Source organism: Oncorhynchus mykiss, chromosome 13 (genome assembly GCF_057628025.1).
Source record: "Oncorhynchus mykiss isolate SJ-2025 chromosome 13, ASM5762802v1, whole genome shotgun sequence".
In the NCBI taxonomy this organism is placed as follows: domain Eukaryota; kingdom Metazoa; phylum Chordata; class Actinopteri; order Salmoniformes; family Salmonidae; genus Oncorhynchus; species Oncorhynchus mykiss.
The window spans coordinates 31,649,274-31,674,186 of record NC_143034.1 but is presented as its reverse complement, the minus strand read 5'-3'; the positions used below and the strand labels follow the sequence as shown (position 1 = coordinate 31,674,186).

The window sequence follows — 24,913 nt, the reverse complement described above, 5'->3', positions numbered from 1 at the left end:
AAAGGCCAGTCGGCCAAGCTGGACAGAATTTCTTCAGCATTCGTGACAGAAAAGGCAGAGGACTATTGAATGCAGATGATGGTTTTCTGTATGCAGTGGGAAGCAAAGCCGTGGATATGGCATTGATAGCCAAGGGTGGTAGACCCAACATTCACCTTTGCGCAGTTCTACAACATCTGACAAAACGTGCTATTGACTAGACAGCGGTAGAGCTAACACTCCCGAACTGCCAACACATGTCAATCTTCCTGCCACTTGTCTAGCATTACCTCAGAGAAACTACCGAACGACGTCTGCCATGTAACATATTCTGATGCCACGTCAATCACGCTGCCTTGAGTCTGACAGTGCACCCGTGGCTTCTATATCATGTTACGAATCAGAGATCAAAAGACTCGGGAGAGACAGAACACAGGAAAGCTGCCATTGTGAATAAATAAAAAAGTAATGAGGTCGCGAAAAGACAATTAGAACAAGAGGAGAACGAGGCCCAGTTCCATTATAATTTGAGGGACTGAAAGTGAGAAAGAACAGTGGGATGAGGCACAACGACATCCAAAAGAGAGCGATGGATGGAAAGGGGTGCAAAAAAAAGAGACAAAAGGCAAGATGGAGAGAGTGGGAAAGACAACTAAAAAAGCAGGAGATTGAAACGTGTTTAACCAAACAGAGGGAAGCAGATCCCGAAAGAGCCTGGGGATGAGGGGATGGTTCTAGATGAGGTTTTGCAGAGCCGAGCCGTGAGTCAGAGCAATTACACCTTTCATCCACACACACACACACACACACACACACACACACACCCATGACTAACAGGTCAAATAAATACACAATGAGTAACGATACTTGGCTATATACACAGGGTACCAGTACAGAGCACAAAACCAAACATGCACACAGACAGACCGATATCGGTCTGGTCTGTATTAATGTTTTTATGGGTTTGTTTGTCTGAGTGTGTGTTTATGAGTATTTGTCTCTGTGTGCATCACTTTGAGCCAACCAAACCTCCTTCTTCTCTCCTCCAACCTACCATGTCCAGAGTTATAAAAACAGCAACCGAAACACTGTCACCCTGTCTTACATAACCCCGGACTCAATGAACAAAGGCTGAGGCCCGAGACAAAACAACAGAACACACACAGAGAGAGAGAGAGAATGGACTCTGTGTTTGAGGGAAGAACTGAAGGAGGAGGGCACATACCCCGAGGTTTGTCCTCAACCGGAACAGAACAGAGCTGGTTCTGTCCAGTTAGCTCCCTACGGCACCATCCTGTCATAGCGATTTCACCCGTTTGGCAAAAACACATCACCCCACTCTGTGTTCAGTGTTTTGCCTTTCCTGCGAGCATTTCACCCTCTCGGTTCTCTCCAACTGCCCCGTTTGATACCTTACTCTCTCGCTCTCTTCATCTCCCTCACTCATCCCTCTCTATTTGCTCCCTCTCTTTCTCTGTTTCTCTCTCATTCTCCGTTTCGCTCTCTCGCCCTCAGCCTCTCGGTCTCTCCTTCTCCAGGCATCATGGAGAAGTCAAGTGGAGCCACCCTTCTTCCTGTGCCAGAGTCGCAGTCACCACCTGTCCTCCGTGGAGACATTCTGGTGACGAGTGACGTCACGGACGCTATTGGGGGTCTCCCTGATGCAGGAAGGAGAGGTGTCATATGGCCAGCTGTCCTCCTGGCCCTTACCAATGAAGGTATGATTATAGAACCTCGAAGAGGCAGGGTGGAGTGTGTGTCACAGGATGAGAGTGAGAGTTTGTGCGTGCGTATGTGTGTGTGTGAGAATAAAGATATGATTAATATCGTGAAGAGGCAGGGTAGAGTGCATGTTCTGTAGGTGCCTGAGTGATGGCTCTGGGTTTGTTTTCTTTGTCGGTTTAAAAAAAGGTAAACCACTAAGTTCCTCAGCTCATCACAGGTACACTTCAACTATGAGAGACAAAATGAGAAAAAAAATCCAGAAAATCACATTGTAGGATTTTTTATGAATTTATTTGCTAATTATGGTGGAAAATAAGTATTTGGTCACCTACTAACAAGCAAGATTTCTGGCGCTCACAGACCTGTAACTTCTTCTTTAAGAGGCTCCTCTGTTCTCCACTTGTTACCTGTATTAATGGCACCTGTTTGAACTTGTTATCAGTATAAAAGACACCTGTCCACAACCTCAAACAGTCACACTCCAAACTCCACTATGGCCAAAACCAAAGAGCTGTCCAAGGACACCAGAAACAAAATTGTAGACCTGCACCAGGCTGGGAAGACTGAATCTGCAATAGGTAAGCAGCTTGGTTTGAAGAAATCAACTGTTGGAGCAATTATTAGGAAATGGAAGACATACAAGACCACTGACAGACTCCCTCGATCTGGGGCTCCACGCAAGATCTCACCCCGTGGGGTCAAAATGATCACAAGAACGGTGAGCAAAAATCCCAGAACCACACGGGGGGACCTAGTGAATGACCTGCAGAGAGCTGGGACCAAAGTAACAAAGCCTACCATCAGTAACACACTACGCCGCCAGGGACTCAAATCCTGCAGTGCCAGACGTGTCCCCCAGCTTAAGCCAGTACATGTCCAGGCCCGTCTGAAGTTTGCTAGAGAGCATTTGGATGATCCAGAAGAAGATTGGGAGAATGTCATATGGTCAGATGAAACCAAAATAGACCTTTTTGGTAAAAACCCAACTCGTCGTGTTTGGAGGACAAAGAATGCTGAGTTGCATCCAAAGAACACCATACCTACTGTGAAGCATGGGGGTGGAAACATCATGCTTTTGGGGCTGTTTTTCTGCAAAGGGACCAGGACGACTGATCCGTGTAAAGTAAAGAATGAATGGGGCCATGCATCGTGAGTTTTTGAGTGAAAACCTCTTTCCATCAGCAAGGTCATTGAAGATGAAACGTGGCTGGGTCTTTCAGCATGACAATGATCCCAAACACACCGCCCGGGCAACGAAGGTGTGGCTTCGTAAGAAGCATTTCAAGGTCCTGGAGTGGCCTAGCCAGTCTCCAGATCTCAACCCCATAGAAAATCTTTGGAGGGAGTTGAAAGTCCATGTTACCCAGCAACAGCCCCAAAACATCACTGCTCTAGAGGAGATCTGCATGGAGGAATGGGCCAAAATACCAGCAACAGTGTGTGAAAACCTTGTGAAGACTTACAGAAAACGTTTGACCTCTGTCATTGCCAACAAAGGGTATATAACAAAGTATTGAGATAAACTTTTGTTATTGACCAAATACTTATTTTCCACCATAATTTGCAAATAAATTCATTAAAAATCCTTCAATGTGATTTTCTGGATTTTTTTCTAATTTTGTCTGTCATAGTTGAAGTGTACCTATGATGAAAATTACAGGCTTCTCTCATCTTTTTAAGTGGGAGAACTTGCACAATTGGTGGCTGACTAAATACTTTTTTTGCCCCACTGTATGACAAGGAGGAGGAGGAGAGGACCACGCTATCTAAAGGGGAGAATGCTCATTTCCACTTTAATTGGAGTTTCACTTAGTCTCCCATTGACATCAATGCATGACTAAGTGAGACATTAGAACTCGCCCGTGAATATTAATCTCAGCGCTAGGAATCTCGTGGAGGTGACAAGCCCATGCGTAAACGTTACCCTCATCGGATCTTATTACAGCTGCGTTTGGGCTTCTAAGACAAGGTACAGAATTTCTTCATAGAAGCCAGCTTCACAGCATGGCAATTCAGGGTTGTAGAACTGTGTCTTCAAATCTTCTGAGGTCCGATCAACCAAATTGAACCAAATTGTACAGCTCCAAGATGTGGGAAGGCAGGAGCTGAGTATAGGCTAGTTTAGTCTGTTCTACGTGTATGATATACAGTGCCTTGCGAAAGTATTCGGCCCCCTTGAACTTTGCGACCTTTTGCCACATTTCAGGCTTCAAACATAACGATATAAAACTGTATTTTTTTGTGAAGAATCAACAACAAGTGGGACACAATCATAAAGTGAAACGACATTTATTGGATATTTCAAACTTTTTTAACAAATCAAAAACTGAAAAATTGGACGTGCAAAATTATTCAGCCCCCTTAAGTTAATACTTTGTAGCGCCACCTTTTGCTGCGATTACAGCTGTAAGTCGCTTGGGGTATGTCTCTATCAGTTTTGCACATTGAGAGACTGAAATTTTTTCCCATTCCTCCTTGCAAAACAGCTCGAGCTCAGTGAGGTTGGATGGAGAGCATTTGTGAACAGCAGTTTTCAGTTCTTTCCACAGATTCTCGATTGGATTCAGGTCTGGACTTTGACTTGGCCATTCTAACACCTGGATATGTTTATTTTTGAACCATTCCATTGTAGATTTTGCTTTATGTTTTGGATCATTGTCTTGTTGGAAGACAAATCTCCGTCCCAGTCTCAGGTCTTTTGCAGACTCCATCAGGTTTTCTTCCAGAATGGTCCTGTATTTGGCTCCATCCATCTTCCCATCAATTTTAACCATCTTCCCTGTCCCTGCTGAAGAAAAGCAGTCCCAAACCCTGATGCTGCCACCACCATGTTTGACAGTGGGGATGGTGTGTTCAGGGTGATGAGCTGTGTTGCTTTTACGCTAAACATAATGTTTTGCATTGTTGCCAAAAAGTTACATTTTGGTTTCATCTGACCAGAGCACCTTCTTCCACATGTTTGGTGTGTCTCCCAGGTGGCTTGTGGCAAACTTTAAACAACACTTTTTATGGATATCTTTAAGAAATGGCTTTCTTCTTGCCACTCTTCCATAAAGGCCAGATTTGTGCAATATACGACTGATTGTTGTCCTATGGACAGAGTCTCCCACCTCAGCTGTAGATCTCTGCAGTTCATCCAGAGTGATCATGGGCCTCTTGGCTGCGTCTCTGATCAGTCTTCTCCTTGTATGAGCTGAAAGTTTAGAGGGACGGCCAGGTCTTGGTAGATTTGCAGTGGTCTGATACTCCTTCCATTTCAATATTATCGCTTGCACAGTGCTCCTTGGGATGTTTAAAGCTTGGGAAATCTTTTTGTATCCAAATCCGGCTTTAAACTTCTTCACAACAGTATCTCGGACCTGCCTGGTGTGTTCCTTGTTCTTCATGATGCTCTCTGCGCTTTTAACGGACCTCTGAGACTATCACAGTGCAGGTGCATTTATACGGAGACTTGATTACACACAGCTGGATTGTATTTATCATCATTAGTCATTTAGGTCAACATTGGATCATTCAGAGATCCTCACTGAACTTCTGGAGAGAGTTTGCTGCACTGAAAGTAAAGGGGCTGAATAATTTTACACGCCCAATTTTTCAGTTTTGGATTTGTTAAAAGAGTTTGAAATATCCAATAAATGTCGTTCCACTTCATGATTGTGTCCCACTTGTTGTTGATTCTTCACAAAAAAAATACAGTTTTATATCGTTATGTTTGAAGCCTGAAATGTGGCAAAAGGTCGCAAAGTTCAAGGGGGTCGAATACTTTCGCAATGCACTGTACTGCTACAGGCTCGCCGGGCTCCCCCCGCCACAGCCGGATCGCCGGGCTCCCCCCGCCACAGCCGGATCGCCGGGCTCCCCCCGCCACAGCCGGATCGCCGGGCTCCCCCCGCCACAGCCGGATCGCCGGGCTCCCCCCGCCACAGCCGGATCGCCGGGCTCCCCCCGCCACAGCCGGATCGCCGGGCTCCCCCCGCCACAGCCGGATCGCCGGGCTCCCCCGCCACAGCCGGATCGCCGGGCTCCCCTGCCACAGCCGGGCTCACCTGCCTCAACCGATCTGTCAGGTTCCCGCGGCCCAGCTGACTCGACAGGTTCCTGTGCCTCAGCTGGCGTGACATATTCATCAGCAGTGGTGACCGGTCAGCTCCTGACGCCCGGGTTCGTCCCCTTTGTTGTCGTCCTGGATGTGGAGGTCCTGGGCCGGCGTGGTTACACGTGGTCTGCAGTCGTGAGGCCAGTTAGATGTACTGCCAAATTCTCTATGACATCGGAGGCAGCTTATGGTAGAAAAATGTACATTTAATTCTCTGGCACTGCAGTCATCATTCCAATTGCACGCTGGAGACATCTGTGGCATTGTTTTGTGTGACAAAACTGCACATTTTAGAATGGCCTTTTATTGTCCCCAGTACAAGGTGTAATGATCATGCCGTTTAATCAGCTTCTTGATATGCCACACCTGTCAGGTAGATGGAATATCTTGGCAAATGAGAAATGCTCACTAACAGTGATGTAAACAAATTTGTGCACAGAATTTGATCGAAAGAAAATTTTTGTGCGTGTGGAACATTTCTGGGATCTTTTATTTCAGCTCATGAAACATGGGACCAACACCTTACATGTTGAGTTTATATATATTTTTTAAGTATATGCTCGCATTACTTTGACATCCCATCAGCAGTAAGTATTTAATATATTATTATAATAATTATTATTATAAAGTTGTGTGGCGATTGGCAATGACAGAACTGATGTGTAAGACAAGGGCCCTGTGTCTGACTGACAGGCTCATTTAGAAAAGGTGAAGCAACAATAGAGCTGTGGTGTAATGTGATGGACATCATGCTAACCCAGGGAATGCTAAGGGAATCCAGGTCGTATGTTAGGCGTTGTGCTGACAAACAGCCAAGCCGGTGCTTTACAGGGAACCAATAAGCAGGGCAATTCAAACACGCTGGCGAAGCTGTCTTTGTCTGCCTGGGAAAATGCATTACATTCCTATCATAGGAATGAGGCAGGTAACTTTTAGACCAGATAGCTGCATTATGTACCTCATAATAATTTACATGAGTTATGTAAGTAAATGTGTGATAGAAATGTCATCATTTTTCTAACATTAAAAGGTTTGTTTTGGAGCATTTTTGCATAATGACATAATCATAACACTGCCAAAGAATGATAACATTAGCTGTTATGAAATGACTCCCCGGGTGTTACTAACACCTAGCCAACATAAACCTCTTCAAATCAAGAAACCACTTTCACCAGCGAGGTCCAGCTTCATCACAGCATTCCTGGCTCCATCATAGCCTACTAGAACACATTTCAGTATAAGGAGAGAGCTCCATATCCTCTTTGGCTTGCTAGTGCATTTAGCATTCTGTCCACTTTAGACGGGCCCCAATCGGCATTCCCATCTGTCTGTCTGTTAATGGGAAGAGCAGTTAGTGATTTAGCTACGGGAATATTTGTGTGTGTGCTTGTGTTTGTTTGAGTGTGTGTTCGCCTCATAGCCACAGCACAGCCGAGCCCAGTGGAAGGGGGAATGTCTACCAGTAGGCATATAAGCAGGCCGCTGCTCTGTCCTGAAGCTAAATAGAGTTAAACATAAGCAGAATGTTCCAAGGAGAAGCCAGCCAAAAGCCCCTTTGAAGCAGAACGGACTGAAAGTGACACTTAAATTAAGGAAGTGACTCTTAGTTGAAGGCTGCTTGGGAAGGCTACTGCCAGCCAATGGATAGGGGATACATTGAGACCACAAGTAGTCAATTGGAATAGACGTGGGTCTGTATTTGTTAGCAACATGGCTTGGCCCTCTTTGCTCTCTTCTTCTTCCGACAGTGTCATATGATGGGTGGCCCACACAGAGTACTAGATGTTCCAGGGCTGCACTGCCCAGTGGTGTCTCCTGAACGTTTTGTAGGCCCGGCGCCAATACTTTGGGAAACGCATCCTTCCTCCATTGGTCCCTTTGCCATCACTGATTTGACTGTGTTGGCGTTATGCTCTACAGTGGGAACCCTTACTCTCACCTATCCAAAATAGGTTAGGTTCATGATTGCATGAAGGGGTGGAGGAGGAAAGAACAATGCATTTGAACATTGGAACAGGGCTTTACAGTACAGTACATGGGTCCTCCTATCTCCACTTCCTAGTGCTGTTCTCTCTCTGTAACTCTATTGGATTATGACAGTTAGGTCGACTTCCCTTCCTTTTCCCGATTCCTTCCTCCTCCCCTACATTTGAGTCACACTTAATTTCACACTAGCAATTACGCCGATGGAGGGAAGCCACAATCGAATTATACACACACACACACGTCTGGTCTGAGCGCTTGGCAGCCAGCCGGGCGTGTGATTGGGCCATGAAAAGTGACCTCACATATCGGAGGGAAACGAGTTGATCTGCACTAAGCTGAACGGCAATTATCATATGTAACAAAACATTTGGGGAAACAAAATAGGGTTAATATGGTTCTAGAGTGAACTCTCAATAATGGAAAAGTGCTATATGACAAGTACATGACTGGGCAATTATCAGCTCAATGGAAAAGCAAACTTAATGTTAACAGTGTGTGATTTACACTTTGGAGTGAACTAAGCCAAAGACCACTGCCCTATTTGATTGAATATTTCCGGGGTTGCTTCCATCTCGTGGGCGATAATGTGATAAGTGTGTGTTGAGGGAATGTGATTTGATTTGGGGACCCAAGCTTAACCAGTTAATGGACTGACTGTGTGTACCTGTTTCCAATTTCCTACAGCTCTATGTGTGGTGTGGATCCATATTATTATTTGGGGAGGGAATTCCACATGTATTTCACGTGTATTGTATGTAATTACACAAGCAGGCAATTCAATTGTAGTCATTGTACTGAATCTGAATGTGTACCAACACTGAAGTGTAGGACTCCACTACTAAATACATGTATGTGATTATTATGTAACTACTGCTGCATTAGCTAGAATTAGCATAACGAGGGAACTGTTTCCTACAACATCCCATATCAAATAAACACTAAAAATACAGTTTTTAACCACTGCACAACGTTATTCAGTAGTATCAATATGTTGGCCTTGAAGTAAAATGTGGTACCACTTTATGCAGTAGCACTAAGCATATTGCCTGATTGGACCACCTTTGGTGCTGTCCATTCTATGCCTGACTGAAATCATCCGATACAGAACCAACAGTTAAACACACACACACACACACACACACACACACACACAGAAAGACATGAGAAACGAGTCGTGACTTCCTAAATACATGTAAAAGAGAGACCCCTGTTTCTGACTAAGCCCACACAGATATAACCCTGGGAAGGGACGTCACTAGAGATTCATGGATAGGGGGGCTATGCCTCTTTTAGGGGGGTCTGGCATACTCCCTCCTGTCCGTTTACTGTTAGCTAGCAGTCTCAAGCCACCGAAGTATATAAAGTTACAAGTAGGCCTAACGGTGCATGTACACTAGATAATGGTAAATTGCCGTGAGCCACTTAGGCCGCCAGTTGTGACTCGCTTGTGGGCGTGCTGGCAGCATGTTCGATTGTGCGTCAATTATTCAGCAGAGCAAGTTTGTATGAAGGTTCTGGTTATTAAATGGGTACATAGTTCAATAGTAATATAATCTGAAACACCCTCTGGTGATGAACAAACTTTGCTGCCCCGTTTCCAATTGTCCACATGGCTGGGAGAACCTATTCAAGTAAGTAAATACATTTCGTAAATGTAAAAAAAAAAAAAAAGTATTATTAGCTAACTAGCTACAGTGCAGGCTAACTCAAATGTGCTGCTAAATGAGCTAGCTAGTTGGCTAGCTAACTATCTAGCCAACTTCACATACTGTACAGATAGCTAGCTAAGTGAATTAAATTTCACCAGCTACCTAACTTCATATTAGCTAGCTATCTTGATATATTTATCACTGTAAAAAAAAAAACTCCAAATGCATTTGTAGGTAGCTAGCTAACAGCCATGGAGGAGGGTGAAAGGATAGCAGCCCCAACTGTCAAAGTGAGATAGTAGGCTATTCTGGATAGGGCAGGTACTTTTGTGCAGTTCCTGTCCCTAGAAGTGAGGACGGAGATAATAGCATAATATTCAGTGCGGTGTAATTTGACTAAAATGAAGCCTGTTTCTTGTGAGGTTCTGTCCTCCGATAAAGAGAGCTATGAAAGCATGTGTACATATGAAGAGATCCCAATGAAGAGCAGTGGTTCTCAGTCCTGGTCCTGGGAACTCAAAGGGGTGCACATTGTTGTTTTTGCCTCAGCACCGCACAGCTGATTCAAATGATCAACGTATCAAGCTTCAAGTGGTATTTATGTATTCATTTGTGATGCTATCCTTGATATGATCCGGTTATTGTCACATGCTACACATGCACATATGTGTGTCCATGCATCTATCAATCCAATGTTATCATGATTTGTTATCAGGGATATTATACTTTAGTAATCCAATATGACCTGGTGATGTAAACGTCTAATAATTACATTATCTCCCATATTCCTACAGATAACTTGTAACTGGAGATTCCTTCAAAACAATTGCCTACAGTTAACGTGTAGGGCACTGCAAGGTTGGGTGACCAGGGTCATCTGGGACTGCCTCCTGGAGGAATTCAGGTGTGTGAAGGCTACCTGTGTCCTGCATAACTTAATGAGGATGGACACGAGGACCAGGAGGGGATCTGCAGCTCGCCACCGTGTCCCAGAGGAGAAGTCTGCTGCTCTGCAGGATGTTTCAAAGATGGGGTCCAACAACGAAGCAAGAGAGGCAATCCGTGTGCGGAAGATCTTCACTTCTTCGAAGAGGGTGCTGTTCCCTGGTAACAACATAGACTAGACTATGCACAATCAAAGGCTCTTTAAGAGCCATTCACATTGCAATAAGAGTATTCTTTCATTTACTTAGCTATGTCAACTGCAGTTATTCAATTCCCAGTTTCTACTTCTCAGGTCAGGGTGCTGTTTAGGTAAGGTTGTGATGTCTGTACACAAACAAAACTGGCTATTTTAAATAACCCATATTGAAAAAATGTAGAACAATTAGACACCCTATAACCCACACACTCATGTATCAATCTGATTGATGGATTGTGTTGTGCAGTAATCAGGCTCAGGTGTATAAATGTGGCTCCTTCCACCTTCAAAGAATAGGCAAGAGGGCCAACCATGGAGAATAGTAAGACACTTCATTATTTCTATAACTACGCTATATTGTTTGTCCTCGAGTGTCTGTTCATGTTTTTCAGCATAAAGTACTCTGCAGCCACTTAGTGTGATGTGGACACCAGGTGAGACCACACACACAGATTCCTGTTGAACTCATTTTCCCAATAACAGTCTCTCTCCTTCACTTCCTCCTCTTCTCCCTAAATCCTCTAGGTTATATCAGCTGAGTCGGTGAACCACTCCCACATCTGAACTGGCGACAGAGGGCACAGCATGATCAGAGGTGAGAAGTCACTTGGTCAGGTCAACAGGAAGTATTATTAAAGAGATGCTTTACATTGAAATACAGAGATGCAGTAGTCCCAGAGTTAATGATCCAAGGTCAGTTTTGCATTTCACCTCCTGATGATTATGATGTTAGAATAAAAAATTAAAGCAAAAGGTTTAAACATGCTCTGTCTCTCGTCTGCAGATATGTTTTGATGTGAGAGAGGATGCCAACCCCCAGGCCCATCATCGTCACCTCACCCATAATGCAATTGTGATGAACAGAGAATATTTGGGTAGCACTGTGACTCATTAATCATATGCTGCCTTCCCTGCCCCTATGTTCTTACCTCTTTCCCTTTGTCTTTTACACCTCTCTCTCCACCTCTTTCTTCCTCTGTTTTCATAATGCACAACAGATAAGCATTGAAGTACAGATTGAACTTGTATTTATAATATTACAAATATAATATTTATTATGCATGTATTTATAACACTTGGATAATGAACTTCTTTCAATAAAGCGTTTCACATTCTCTACTGGGGAGGCAGGTAGCCTAGTGGTTAGAGTGTTGGACTAGTAACCGAAAGGGTGCAAGATCGAATCCCTGAGCTGACAAGGTAAAAGTCTGTTGTTCTGCCCCTTAGCAAGGCAGTTAACCCATGGTTCTTAGGCCGTCATTGAAAATAAGAATTTGATCTTAACTGACTTGCCTAGTTAAATAAAGGTAACATAAAAAAAATACTACACCTATCCTGTGTTTATCAGATCAATGCAGATGAAGGGCATTAGATAATGAGATGAACCGGTTTTAGACTATATACATTGTCATGACGTTGCCCTCTTTGGGTACAGCAAGCACCATCCCCCTCTCCCTGCCTCTCTCTGCTCCTTCAACCAGGCTGCTGTTGTCAGTGAGGTCGTAAATTCCTCGAAGAGATTGTCTCTTCATTGACACAGTATAAGACACAGAGTGAATTTTCATAGAGAACAAAGGAATTTCATCTACCTCACAGAACTTGAGGTCTGAACAAATTTCATGTTCCGGAGAAGGTATAAAAGATCGGTGAAGAATCCAGCTACGAACTGGTCTGTTTGTTACAACTTGGGGAAACTCATGGGAGATGGTGCGGCCACATTACCATAACTCTGTTTATATAATAGCCTCAGATATGAGGTTTACATCTAATTGTTGTATAAGATGAATGAGTGAGAATGATACTGTTTGTAAAATTGTGTAATGTGATTTTGGATTGATTAATGAAGGAAACTCCAATTCCCTTTTGAGTTTAACTAAATCAGAGGACCGCCCATGAGCCCAGTTAGGATCAGGCATCCTGGGACAGCCCCTTTTCTGCAATTCCGAATAAAACCCAACTTTGAGAAATTCTAAGTAGACCATGTTTCCCTCAATTACGAGTACAAAGGTTGCAGACCAGACTGCTGAATCTTTAAACCATACCACGTGGTTAAACTCTTATTCTGTCGGTATCGATAGTCTAAGAACAAGTCTTTGATATTATTTACTAGTCTGCAGCTAGGAATTCGGTATCATTGAACACGAAGAACGACAACTGCCGAAACACCCATTCTACAACAACATGAATGAATGTCACTCTGAAATACCCACTATAACCACGACAGAGAGAGACGAACAATTCAACAAAATAAACAAACTTTTCAACAGCGACCAAGACAACACACTGAGCATAAATACAGTGGGGAGAACAAGTATTTGATACACTGCGGATTTTGCAGGGTTTCCTACTTACAAAGCATGTAGAGGTCTGTAATTTTTATCATGGGTACACTTCAACTGTGAGACGGAATCCAAAACAAAAATCCAGAAAATCACATTGTATGATTTTTAAGTAATTAATTTGCATTTTATTGCATGACATGATTATTTGATACATCAGAAAAGCAGAACTTAATATTTGGTAAAGAATATATATGTTTGCAATTACAGAGATCATATGTTTCCTGTAGTTCTTGACCAGGTTTGCACACACTGCAGCAGGGATTTTGGCCCACTCCTCCATAAAGACTTTCTCCAGATCCTTCAGGTTTCGGGGCTGCCGCTGGGCAATACGGACTTTCAGCTCCCTCCAAAGATTTTCTATTTAACTATGCCACTTTGTTTACATACTCATCTCATATGTATATTCTGCACTCAATACAATCTACTGTATCTTGCCTATGCCGCTCTGTACCATCACTCATTCATATATCTTTATGTACAGTGCCTTGCGAAAGTATTTGGCCCCCTTGAACTTTGCGACCTTTTGCCACATTTCAGGCTTCAAACATAAAGATATAAAACTGTATTTTTTTGTGAAGAATCAACAACAAGTGGGACACAATCATGAAGTGGAACGACATTTATTGGATATTTCATACTTTTTTAACAAATCTGAAAAATTGGACATGCAAAATTATTCAGCTCCCTTAAGTTAATACTTTGTAGCGCCACCTTTTGCTGCGATTACAGCTGTAAGTCGCTTGGGGTATGTCTCTATCAGTTTTGCACATCGAGAGACTGAATTTTTTTTCCCATTCCTCCTTGCAAAACAGCTCGAGCTCAGTGAGGTTGGATGGAGAGCATTTGTGAACAGCAGTTTTCAGTTCTTTCCACAGATTCTCGATTGGATTCAGGTCTGGACTTTGACTTGGCCATTCTAACACCTGGATATGTTTATTTTTGAACCATTCCATTGTAGATTTTGCTTTATGTTTTGGATCATTGTCTTGTTGGAAGACAAATCTCTGTCCCAGTCTCAGGTCTTTTGCAGACTCCATCAGATTTTCTTCCAGAATGGTCCTGTATTTGGCTCCATCCATCTTCCCATCAATTTTAACCATCTTCCCTGTCCCTGCTGAAGAAAAGCAGGCCCAAACCATGATGCTGCCACCACCATGTTTGACAGTGGGGATGGTGTGTTCAGGGTGATGAGCTGTGTTGCTTTTACACCAAACGTAACGTTTTGCATTGTTGCCAAAAAGTTCAATTTTGGTTTCATCTGACCAGAGCACCTTCTTCCACATGTTTGGTGTGTCTCCCAGGTGGCTTGTGACAAACTTTAAACAACACTTTTTATGGATATCTTTAAGAAATGGCTTTCTTCTTGCCACTCTTCCATAACGGCCAGATTTGTGCAATATACGACTGATTGTTGTCCTATGGACAGAGTCTCCCACCTCAGCTGTAGCTCTCTGCAGTTCATCCAGAGTGATCATGGGCCTCCTGGCTGCATCTCTGATCAGTCTTCTCCTTGTATGAGCTGAAAGTTTAGAGGGACGGCCAGGTCTTGGTAGATTTGCAGTGGTCTGATACTCCTTCCATTTCAATATTATCGCTTGCACCGTGCTCCTTGGGATGTTTAAAGCTTGGGAAATCTTTTTGTATCCAAATCCGGCTTTAAACTTCTTCACAACAGTATCTCGGACCTGCCTGGTGTGTTCCTTGTTCTTCATGATGCTCTCTGCGCTTTCAACGGACCTCTGAGACTATCACAGTGCAGGTGCATTTATACGGAGACTTGATTACACACAGGTGGATTGTATTTATCATCATTAGTCATTTAGGTCAACATTGGATCATTCAGAGATCCCCACTGAACTTCTGGAGAGAGTTTGCTGCACTGAAAGTAAAGGGGCTGAATAATTTTGCACGCCCAATTTTTCAGTTTTTGATTTGTTAAAAAAGTTTGAAATATCCAATAAATGTCGTTCCACTTCATGATTGTGTCCCACTTGTTGATTCTTCACAAAAAAATACAGTTTTATATCGTTATGTTTGAAGCCTGAAATGTGGCAAAAGGTCGCAAAGTTCAAGGGGGTCGAATACTTTCGCAAGGCACTGTACACACGGATAGAGACAGACGACACGCAGACAGACAAGACATACGGACAGACACGCACACGCATTACTTGTCATTATGTTGCCTTTCCTAATGGTTATTTTCTCACATCCCACAAACATGTCACTCCAAGCAGGCCACATATGTCATATAGTCCCCGCATACAGTCAAACATTTCTCTCAGTAAATAGCCACAAAACTCAAATCCATTTCATCAGAATGGTCTTACACTGAACAAAAATATAAATGCAACAATTTCAACGTTTTACTAAGTTACAGTTCATTTAAGGAAATCAATCAATTGAAATAAACTCATTAGGCCCTAATCTATGTATTTCACGTGACTGGGAATACAGATATGCATCTGTTGGTCACAGATACCTTCAAAATAAAGGTAGAGGTGTGGATCAGAAAACCAGTCAGTATCTGGTGTGACCACCATTTACCTCATGCAGTGCGACATCTCCTTCGCATAGAGATGATCAGGCTGTTGATTGTGACCTGTGGAATGTTGTCCCACTCCTCTTCAATGGCTGTGCGAAGTTGCTGATATTGGCGAGAACTGGAACACGCTGTCGTACAAGTTGATCCAGAGCATAAAAAAGTTTGAAATATCCAATAAATGTCGTTCCACTTCATGATTGTGTCCCACTTGTTGTTGATTCTTCACAAAAAAATACAGTTTAATATCTTTATGTTTGAAGCCTGAAATGTGGCAAAAGGTCGCAAAGTTCAAGGGGGCCGAATACTTTCGCAAGGCACTGTACATATTCTTTATCCCCTTACACTTGTGTCTATAAGGTAGTAGTTTTGGAATTGTTAGCTAGATTATTTGTTGGTTATTACTGCATTGTCGGAACTAGAAGCACAAGCATTTCGCTACACTCGCATTAACATCTGTTAACCATGTGTATGTGACAAATAAAATTGATTTGATTTGATTTATTGGGTTCAGGTCTGGAGACTAGCTAGGCCACTCTAGGACCTTGAGATGCTTCTTATGGAGCCACTCCTTATTTGCCCTGGCTGTGTGTTTCGGGTCGTTGTCATGATGGAAGACCCAGCCACGACCCATCTTCAATGCTCTTACTGAGGGAAGGATGTTGTTGGCCAAGATCTCGCGATACATGGCCCCATCCATCCTCCCCTCAATACGGTGCAGTTGTCCTGTTCCCTTTGCAGAAAAGCATACCGAAAGAATGATGTTTCCACCTCCATGCTTCACGTTTGGGATGGTGTTCTTGGGGTTGTACTCATCCTTCTTCTTCCTCCAAACACGGCGAGTGGAGTTTAGACCAAAAAGCTCTATTTTTGTCTCATCAGACCACATGACCTTCTCTGGATCATCCAGATGGTTATTGGCAAACTTCAGACGGGCCTGGACATGCGCTGGCTTGAGCAGGGGGACCTTGCATGCGCTGCAGGATTTTAATCCATGACGGCGTAGTGTGTTACTAATGGTTTTCTTTGAGACTGTGGTCCCAGCTCTCTTCAGGTCATTGACCAGGTCCTGCCGTGTAGTTCTGGGCTGATCCCTCACCTTCCTCATGATCATTGATGCACCACGAAGGGTGTGATCTTGCATTGAGCCCTAGACCGAGGGTGATTGACCGTCATCTTGAACGTCTTCCATTTTCTAATAATTGCACCAACAGTTGTTGCCTTCTCACCAAGCTGCTTGCCTGTTGTCCTGTAGCCCATCCCAGCCTTGTGCAGGTCTACAATTTATCCCTGGTGTCCTTACACCCTCTCTGGTCTTGGCCATTGTGGAGAGGTTGGAGTCTGTTTGATTGAGTGTGTGGACAGGTGTCTTTTATACAGGTAAATTAGTTCAAACAGGTGCAGTTAATACAGGTAATGAGTGGAGAACAGGAGAGCTTCTTAAAGAAAAACTAACAGGTCTGTGAGAGCTGGAATTCTTACTGTTTGGGAGGTGATCAAATACTTATGTCATGCAATAAAATGCAAATGAATTACTTAAAAATCATACAATGTGATTTTCTGGATTTTGTTTTAGATTCCATCTCTCACAGTTGAAGTGTACCTATGATAAAAATTACAGACCTCTACATGCTTTGTAAGTAGGAAAACCTGCAAAATCGGCAGTGTATCAAATACTTGTTATCCCCACTGTATATATATTGATTGCAATTGTTCCCGAATGAGTGAGCGTTCTTGTGTAAAGGATTAGCATTTCAATTGTTATAATTATTAACTCTGTAGTGACTTCTTAGTCGACCCCCACTTCCCTTTTGTCTAACAAGCCGCCATGCCGGTTTAGCCCACTAGGGCACATTCTCCTATCATTTCTTGTAACCATATTTACTTTGTTTGTTTTGTTTATGCATTTCTGTGATTGTTTAGTTAGTTAAAAAATCAATTATTTAAGACAGTTGATGTTTGGATGACTGAGTGAAGACTGGGTTCATGCAGATAACCAACAGTTTACGTCGTTTGGAATGAGACTAACGTGAGGAAAAGTAAATAATTCATTAATCAGAAGACTATTGATCAGATATGAAAATATCTGAAAAGTTATTTTAGGAAATGATAACTTTGTAATCTGAATATATTCCTTGGTGCCCCGACTTCCTAGTTAATTACAGTTACATGATTAATTGGTTTAAAGGCGTAATACTAATTACAGAGAATCTTTGATAAAAACTATACGTCTTCAATTTAATGAGAGTAAAGACACGACAACATCATGCATAGGAAGTGTAGTGTACTGTTTTTAAATGTTTTATTTCTGTATATATGAATTACAAATTAGCCTTTAGCTAGTTAAATCCTGTTTATAGTATATTAGTTACAGTGTAACCATTGATGTCCCAGGACAAAGATTGGTAAACACTTTTGAAATGTATAATTGTAATACATACCCATGCAGACACAGCATCATTCAAAGACAAATCATTTGATACTCCTGGTATTGGATATGACTGAAAAATTACCTCAAAGACATTCATACCTAAACTGAGAGTACGTGATCAGTGAATATATTAAATGTGCAGGCTAGAATGTGGGGATATCATGCATGGTAATAACTACATGTATATAGATCGCTTTCTACACATCCATAGGCATACAGGTATTTTTTATCCTCCACTGCACAATAAGCAAGAACATAGCTAGCTACGTTATTCGTCTATCAGCATTGCATGGCAAATATCAGCAAGGCAAGCATACAAAATTGTACATTTAATTTGCAGTTAATGTTGTAGCTAGCTAGATTCTTTAGATCCACTGTTTCACAAGACGACAGCCTGGTTTGCAGGTTGTTTCAGGAGTCCCTAAAACAAACAACCAGAATTACAATTTCATACCCATGTCACAACACCCATAAAGCTAGTCAGCTAGCTTGCTAAATCGCGATTTTTGAAAAATGAACTTTATGACAAAAATAAATGCATAATAGTTTGTCTCTAAATTAACTAACATATTGCTGTCAACTGTACATGTTTTGAATTATTCGTTATGACGTTATAATCCCTTACATCCTAGTATTTGTTAGCCATCTAATGCTTAGAACACACTGACTGCGTTTTCACATCACTGCTGCATAACATTTTGCGCAGCTAGGCAACTATACTGATGCAGGTATCTTTTGCAGACGGTCACATGCGGTTGGACACATTTTTTGAAATGTTTTTATTTCACATTTATCTAACCAGGTAGGCTAGTTGAGAACAAGTTCTCATTTACAACTGTGACCTGGCCGAGATAAAGCAAAGCAGTGCGACACAAACAACAACACAGAGTTACACATAAACAAACATAGTCAATAACATAATAGAGAGAAGAAAAAGTATATATACAGTGTGTGCAAGGGAGGTAAGGCAATAAATAGGCCATAGTAGCGAAATAATTTAGCAATTAAACACTGGAGTGATAGGTGTGCAGAAGATGAATGTGCAAGTAGAGGTACTGGGATGTAAAGGAGCAACAAATAAATAACAGTATGGGGGTGAGGTAGTTGAATGGACTATTTACAGATGGGCTATGTGCAGTGATCTGTGAGCTGCTCTGACAGCTGGTGCTTGAAGTTAGTGAGGGAGATATGGGTCTCCAGCTTCAGTGATTTTTGCAATTTGCTCCAGTCATTGGCAGCAGAGAACTGGAGTGAAATGTGGCCAAAGCAGGAATTGGCTTTAGGGGTGACCAGTGAAATATACCTGCTGGAGCGTGTGCTATGGGTGGGTGCTAATATAGTGACCAGTGAGCTGAGATAAGGCGGGGCTTTACCTAGCAAAGACTAGCTAGCTAACCAAGCCAATGAGGTGTGTGTGTGTGTGTGTGTGTGTGTGTGTGTGTGTGAGAAATTCCCAAATAATCATGTTTGAAAGAGTGTGAATGTCAAATAAATAGTAATAGAAATGGTAGATACTACTGTACCCCTGATCATTTGGTCAGATAACCGTGTGTGTGTGTGTGTGTGTGTGTGTGTGTGTGTGTGTGTGTGTGTGTGTGTGTACAGTAGGTGACATGTCCATGATAGCTATCTAATAACTATAGTTATGCTTGGTAATGGTTTGGCTTATCATGTTCATGTCTATGTAGAAGAAGACTGTAGGAGGAAGTGGAGAGGACTCAGGGACAGGTACCAGGGAGAGAGAAGGGCAGAGAAAGAGAAGAAGAGGTCTGGGTCAGCAGCTTCAGGCCAACAGCCTTGGTGCTTCTGCCACATCCTTTTCTGGATCCATTTATTGTGCCTAGGGCAACGAGTGGCAATATTACAGCCAGACTCTCTACGACCTCATCCATTGTGTTGTCGCCACCGGTGCATCAAGACCCTCTACGTCATTTACAAGTGAGACCACCACCTCCACCAGTACAGCGAGACCCTCTACAACATCTACATCATCCACAAGTATGACCTCCACCGGTGCAGCCATGGAAGATGATGAAATGGAGGAAGCACCTCTGGATCTAGGACCACCTGAGATTATTATGTACCTCACAGAAGTGACCACTGAGGACCTCGTTGAACAGGATGTGGCAGTGGAGACAAACGAAGAGGAACAACGTCACACCAAGCGTCGGAGGAGGCTCTCCTCCAAGCCGTCGAGAGGGATGCAGCACAACCTGATGCTCACAGGAAGGAGGATGAAGAGACCCTCTTTTACCATGAGCCTGGTGCCAACACTGAAGAGGCTGCCTCAGCGAACAAAAGCAGCAGTCAAGGTTAAAATGTATCAGCTGCTTTTCGAAGCCGAGTTCAATGGTACAATTGTTTTGTTTGTTACATCACAGGTAGTGTCATAAGTGTGCGACAGTGAAGTAAAGTAGGTCATTTTTACAGTATACTCATGTTGGCTAATTGGTATTTCAGATCAAAGTATTAATATGAGGCAAATGTATAGCTGTTGTTTCTGGGTTAGAAAATATCCTAAAACAACAGTTTGCTGTCTAAATATTTGCCTGTCACATTCATCTTTTGATCTGAAATACAAATTCCATGAGTAAACAGCACGTATTACCAACTTTACCACACTGTTCCAATTTATGCCTCTAACAACCATATACTGCTTGTATAGTGTAAACATAAATCTCACCTTTTATGGTGTTCTATTATGTTAAGCGTGTATGTGTTGTCTTTCCTCTTCCCTTCCATTTAGCCGACCAGCTCACAGGAAGGTCAGGAAGAGGAGAGGAGTTGTCTGGTTGTTGTCTTTCCTCTTCCCTTCCATTTAGCCGACCAGCTCACAGGAAGGTCAGGAAGAGGAGAGGAGTTGTCTGGTTGTTGTCTTTCCTCTTCCCTTCCATTTAGCCGACCAGCTCACAGGAAGGACAGGAAGAGGAGAGGAGTTGTCTGGTTGTTGTTTTGACCTCCCTCAGTGTACCTTTCTTTTCACACATGTCAGTTCCGTTTAAATTCAGTCAATTCATAAAGTCGTTTGTTTCTAAAGTCTTAGGATAGCATTCATTATTAGTGTTACGTACATTTCTGAATTGACAGAATTGAAACTCATATACCGGAGAATTCACAGATGCTCTTGTTGGTCTCTTACGAGACTAAAGGTGAATATATTTATTTAATTTAAAACCACTTCAAACCAGGGTGTTGAAACTTTTTGTGAAGTTAAGTTCCATCGACTGGTCCATGGGCCATTTGTTTGTTTAGCTGTGTTATGGCTACATATTATTTCCCTTTTTTCAGAAACAGACACACATACCTCTCCTCCACTCCTCTCTGGTACCTCAGATCTCCAGTGCCCTGTCCTCTCGCTCTTTATGGCCATGCCTGAAGTTCCCTTACTATGTCTAGGCTTTATGAGTAGTGCCTGTATCTGTCTGCAGGTGTGCCAAAGATACATGCTCTTGTTGTTCTCTTACAGATTACAGGCTACACATTAACTTTTTACATTTATTTGTCGCGCACACACACACACACACACACACACACACACACACACACACACACACACACACACGTCATGTTCTTTCCTGTACTTGAATACTTATTAAAATATGTTTTCATAGTCATTTTCCCACCTGTATTTTGTCAGGCCAGTGAACATGGTGGTAAACTGTACTATTTGTATGGACCCTGGGTTACCTAGGTTACCCTTTCCCTTTGTTATCATACTAACTGTATGTCGTATAACCTTAATTAGTGCTCCTGCTCACCTGACGTACCATGCCAGGTGTGTATAATACTGACATCAATGGGAGAGGGAAGGGGTTAAGGTGTGGTCTTCACTCCCAAAGTTCACTTAAATATAGCTTCCAAATGAAGAGAGACAATGATATATAAAGTCATCTGGGGGAAAAAACTATTTTATGGACAACGGTGGATGGTTCTTAAAATAACCTTTGTGTTATGGGGCTCTTAAGAAAGCTGTTTCACTCCACGGCATACTGCCATGGGACATCACCTGCTGGCGATGAGAAGTAGGTGGTCACCTGGAGTGCCTGTCTGGGGGCGTGGTTGGCACCTGCCCTGGTGACATCAGGTAGGTGAACATTTGGCGTGCCCATCTCCATCCGGAGCGGCTCCTGGAATGACCTCCGCAGGTAGTTGTGGAGAACACATGTGGCCTTCACCCAGGCATCGACATTTGAGGGGCTGAGACCAAGCACTCTCTGATACATTCTCCATCGGGCTGCCAGAATCCCAAAGGCGCATTCAACAACTAACCTTGCCCCGAACAGTAATTTGTTAAAGATCCTTACAGGCTTTGGCAATGGCAGCTGGCGTCCAGCGTAGGGCCTCATGAGGTTGGATCTTAAAGGGAAGGCCTCATCGCCGACGAAGACGTGGGGAACAGTGATGCAGGTGGTGGAATATCCAGGGTGCCATCCTGAAGTGCCTGGCCACAGGCAGAGTCCCGGAGGGTCCCGCAGTCACTTCCCTCGCCATAAGCACCAACATCGACAACACGGAAACAGTAGATTGCGTCTACTACAGCCAAGAGTACAACTGAATATGTACCCTTGTCGTTGTAGAATTGCAAATCGCCAACTGGGCTGATGGACTCACGGTAGTTGGTATCCATCTGGGCGATCCTGGCTCCAACCAGGTGATCGAACTGGCTTCGGTCCAGACGAAAGTAACTTCGGAGTTCCTCTCCAAACAGTCGAAGCTCTTGAATGAGGAGGTGGAACTCCCCTGCCTGCTTTCGGGACTTTAACAATCTCTGGACAAACACGGACCTGTGCTTTCAGCGGGGCTGGTCCCGGCCCAACAGCGCGATAAAGACCACCTTCCTCAACGCTGGTCTCACACTATATAGGGAACAGGGTGCTATTTGGAAAGCACACACAGTATTGATCTGTGTACCAAAGGGAATTGACCCGTGTCTCTGTAGGCTGCAGACTGGAGGCTTTTATTAAGTGATGGTTGCCTGACCACATGCTGTCTCTGGGCTGCTGTCACTCAAAAACAGACAACGGGGATATTTGGTATGATAACCAGTTCACTTCATCTATTGAACTGTGAACGGGTGTTTTTACAAACGGAATGGTTTTCAAAGCCTGGGCCTATTGATGCGATTGACAATTGTGTAGATAGAAATCGATGTAGGCTCAGGTTAGAGGGAGCACACATGCACATGGGCGCACACGCCCACAAGAACGAACACACACATAGATTGCCAGGAATCAGTGGTGATGACTGCCTGGTGGGAGCGATCCATGCTGTGAATGGATTTGTGGCCAGAAGTGGTTTCTTTCTTATCAATCAATATGGGGCTGTAACAGGCAACTGACAGCTAAAGTGGTTGGGGACTGATGGTTGGGACTGATTGTGAAAAGGTAAGAGGAAGCCCTCGTCAGCCATTACGCATCATAACCCCACTGGGGAAGGAGGAAACGGATGCGCATGAAATGGCACCCTACTCCCTTCATAGTGCACTGATTTTGATCAGATCCCTGTGGGCTTTGGTCAAAAGTAGTGCACTATACAAGGAATAAGGTGCCATTTGGGACAAACAGTGAGAAATAGATTTGTCTGAGAGATGGTCCGGTCCGGAGGCCTACCTGTGACCTGCAGCTTGTCCTCTGTGACCTCACACTTCAGGTAGAGGCGTCCCCTCCTCTCGGTGTGGTCCGTCCCACACATGCTGGGCACGTTCATCACACACTGATTGTGCACGTTCATGTCGCAGGCTGAAGGGATGCAGACACACAGAAAGACAGACAGAAAAAGAGTACTAATAAATGAATAAAGCCGCGCAGAAGCTTTGATAATGTATATTTAGAGATCTCTGGAATCATGTGTGTGTTTCAGAGAGGAAACTGCTGGAAGGAATGGACAGGAAATGGAAATGCAGTTTTAAATAATGGAAATCATCATTCGGCAATATTACAGAATTGTAATTTAACTTCATTGTGCAGTATGAGCGATGGCAATAAAGTTGTTTGAATGTACTTTGAGCACATCTAAGGCCTTGTTTCCATTGGAACTTTGAAATCAACCCGTGTCGGGCCTTGGTGGGCTAGCTCAAATCGTGTTTCCACTGCCTCCAGAATTTAGAAATGATCTCATGTTGCTTGGTAGCCAATGTGACTGTGCAGCTAGCTTCGCTAATGTTGCTAGCTAGCTACCAACATTGTGTAGAAAGTCATTTTGCCACAACCAGCTACGCTCACCACGCTGTAACTAACGTTACCCCATACTCCTGCCAGTGCTAGCCAGACTCAGAGCTATGTATTCATAAGGAACAAAAATATAAACGCAAGATGCAACAATTAACGATTTTACTGAGTTACAGTTCATATAAGAAAGTTAGTCAATTCTAATACATTCATTAGGCATTATTCTATGGATTTCACATGACTGGGAATATAGATATGCATCTGTTGGTCACAGATACCTTAAAAAAAAATATGCCTCACAATGGCCTTAGGATCTTGACACGGTATCCCTGTGCATTCACACAAATGCAATTGTGTTCGGTGCCTGCCCATACCATAAACCCACCGCCACCATGGGGCACTCTGTTCACAACGTTGACATCAGCAACCCTCTCGACCACCCAACGCCATACAAGTGGTCTGCATTTGTGAAGCCGGTTGGAAGTACTGCCAAATTCTCTAAAACGAGGTTGGAGGCGGCTTATGGTAAAGAACTTAACATTATATTCTCTGGTAACAGCTGTGGTGAACATTCCTGCAATCAACATGCCAATTGCACACTTCCTCAAAACTTGAGACATCTGTGGCATTGTGTTGTGTGACAAAACTGCACATTTCAGAGCTGCCTTTTATTGTCCTCAGTACAAGGTGCACCTGTGTAATGATCATGCTGTTTAATCAGCTTCTTGATATGCCACACCTGTCAGGTGGATGGAATGTCTTGGCAAAGGAGAAATGCTCACTAACAAGGGATGTAAACAAATTTGTGCCCAACATTTTAGAGAAGTAAGCTTTTTGTGCGTGTGGAACATTTCTGGG

The 24,913-nt window shown here is 43.2% G+C and overlaps 2 protein-coding genes and 2 pseudogenes across 5 annotated transcripts in view; 2 read left to right on the top strand and 2 right to left on the bottom strand.

Annotated features, from left to right (window-relative positions):
• Positions 1–24,913, bottom strand: part of LOC110485978 (protein kinase C alpha type) — a 230,461-nt gene that overhangs the window by 72,918 nt on the left and 132,630 nt on the right. Inside the window, exon 5 of the mRNA XM_036940643.2 lies at positions 23,498–23,626. Coding sequence (XP_036796538.1) covers positions 23,498–23,626 — 129 coding nt within the window. The remainder of the gene's footprint in view (positions 1–23,497; positions 23,627–24,913) is intronic.
• Positions 1,336–12,549, top strand: LOC110485981 (uncharacterized). 3 transcript variants are annotated; one of them, XR_016485819.1, is made up of 5 exons: positions 1,336–1,697; positions 10,230–10,542; positions 10,969–11,010; positions 11,102–11,171; positions 11,361–12,549. XR_016485819.1 is itself a non-coding variant. In XM_090196025.1 (3 exons), the coding sequence occupies exons 1-3, from the start codon at positions 1,641–1,643 to the stop codon at positions 10,971–10,973; spliced, it is 375 nt and encodes a 124-aa protein (XP_090052151.1). In that variant the 5' UTR covers positions 1,521–1,640; the 3' UTR covers positions 10,974–11,086. The 3 variants fall into 3 exon arrangements, 1 of the variants encoding a protein (XP_090052151.1); XR_016485818.1 differs by lacking the exon at positions 10,969–11,010 and having other exon boundaries at positions 1,521–1,697; XM_090196025.1 differs by lacking the exons at positions 11,102–11,171; positions 11,361–12,549 and having other exon boundaries at positions 1,521–1,697; positions 10,969–11,086.
• Positions 19,534–21,373, top strand: LOC149978826 (uncharacterized; annotated as a pseudogene).
• LOC149978825 (uncharacterized) lies at positions 21,128–22,676 on the bottom strand (annotated as a pseudogene). The gene has a single exon (XR_016485820.1). The product of XR_016485820.1 is annotated as an uncharacterized LOC149978825 (transcript).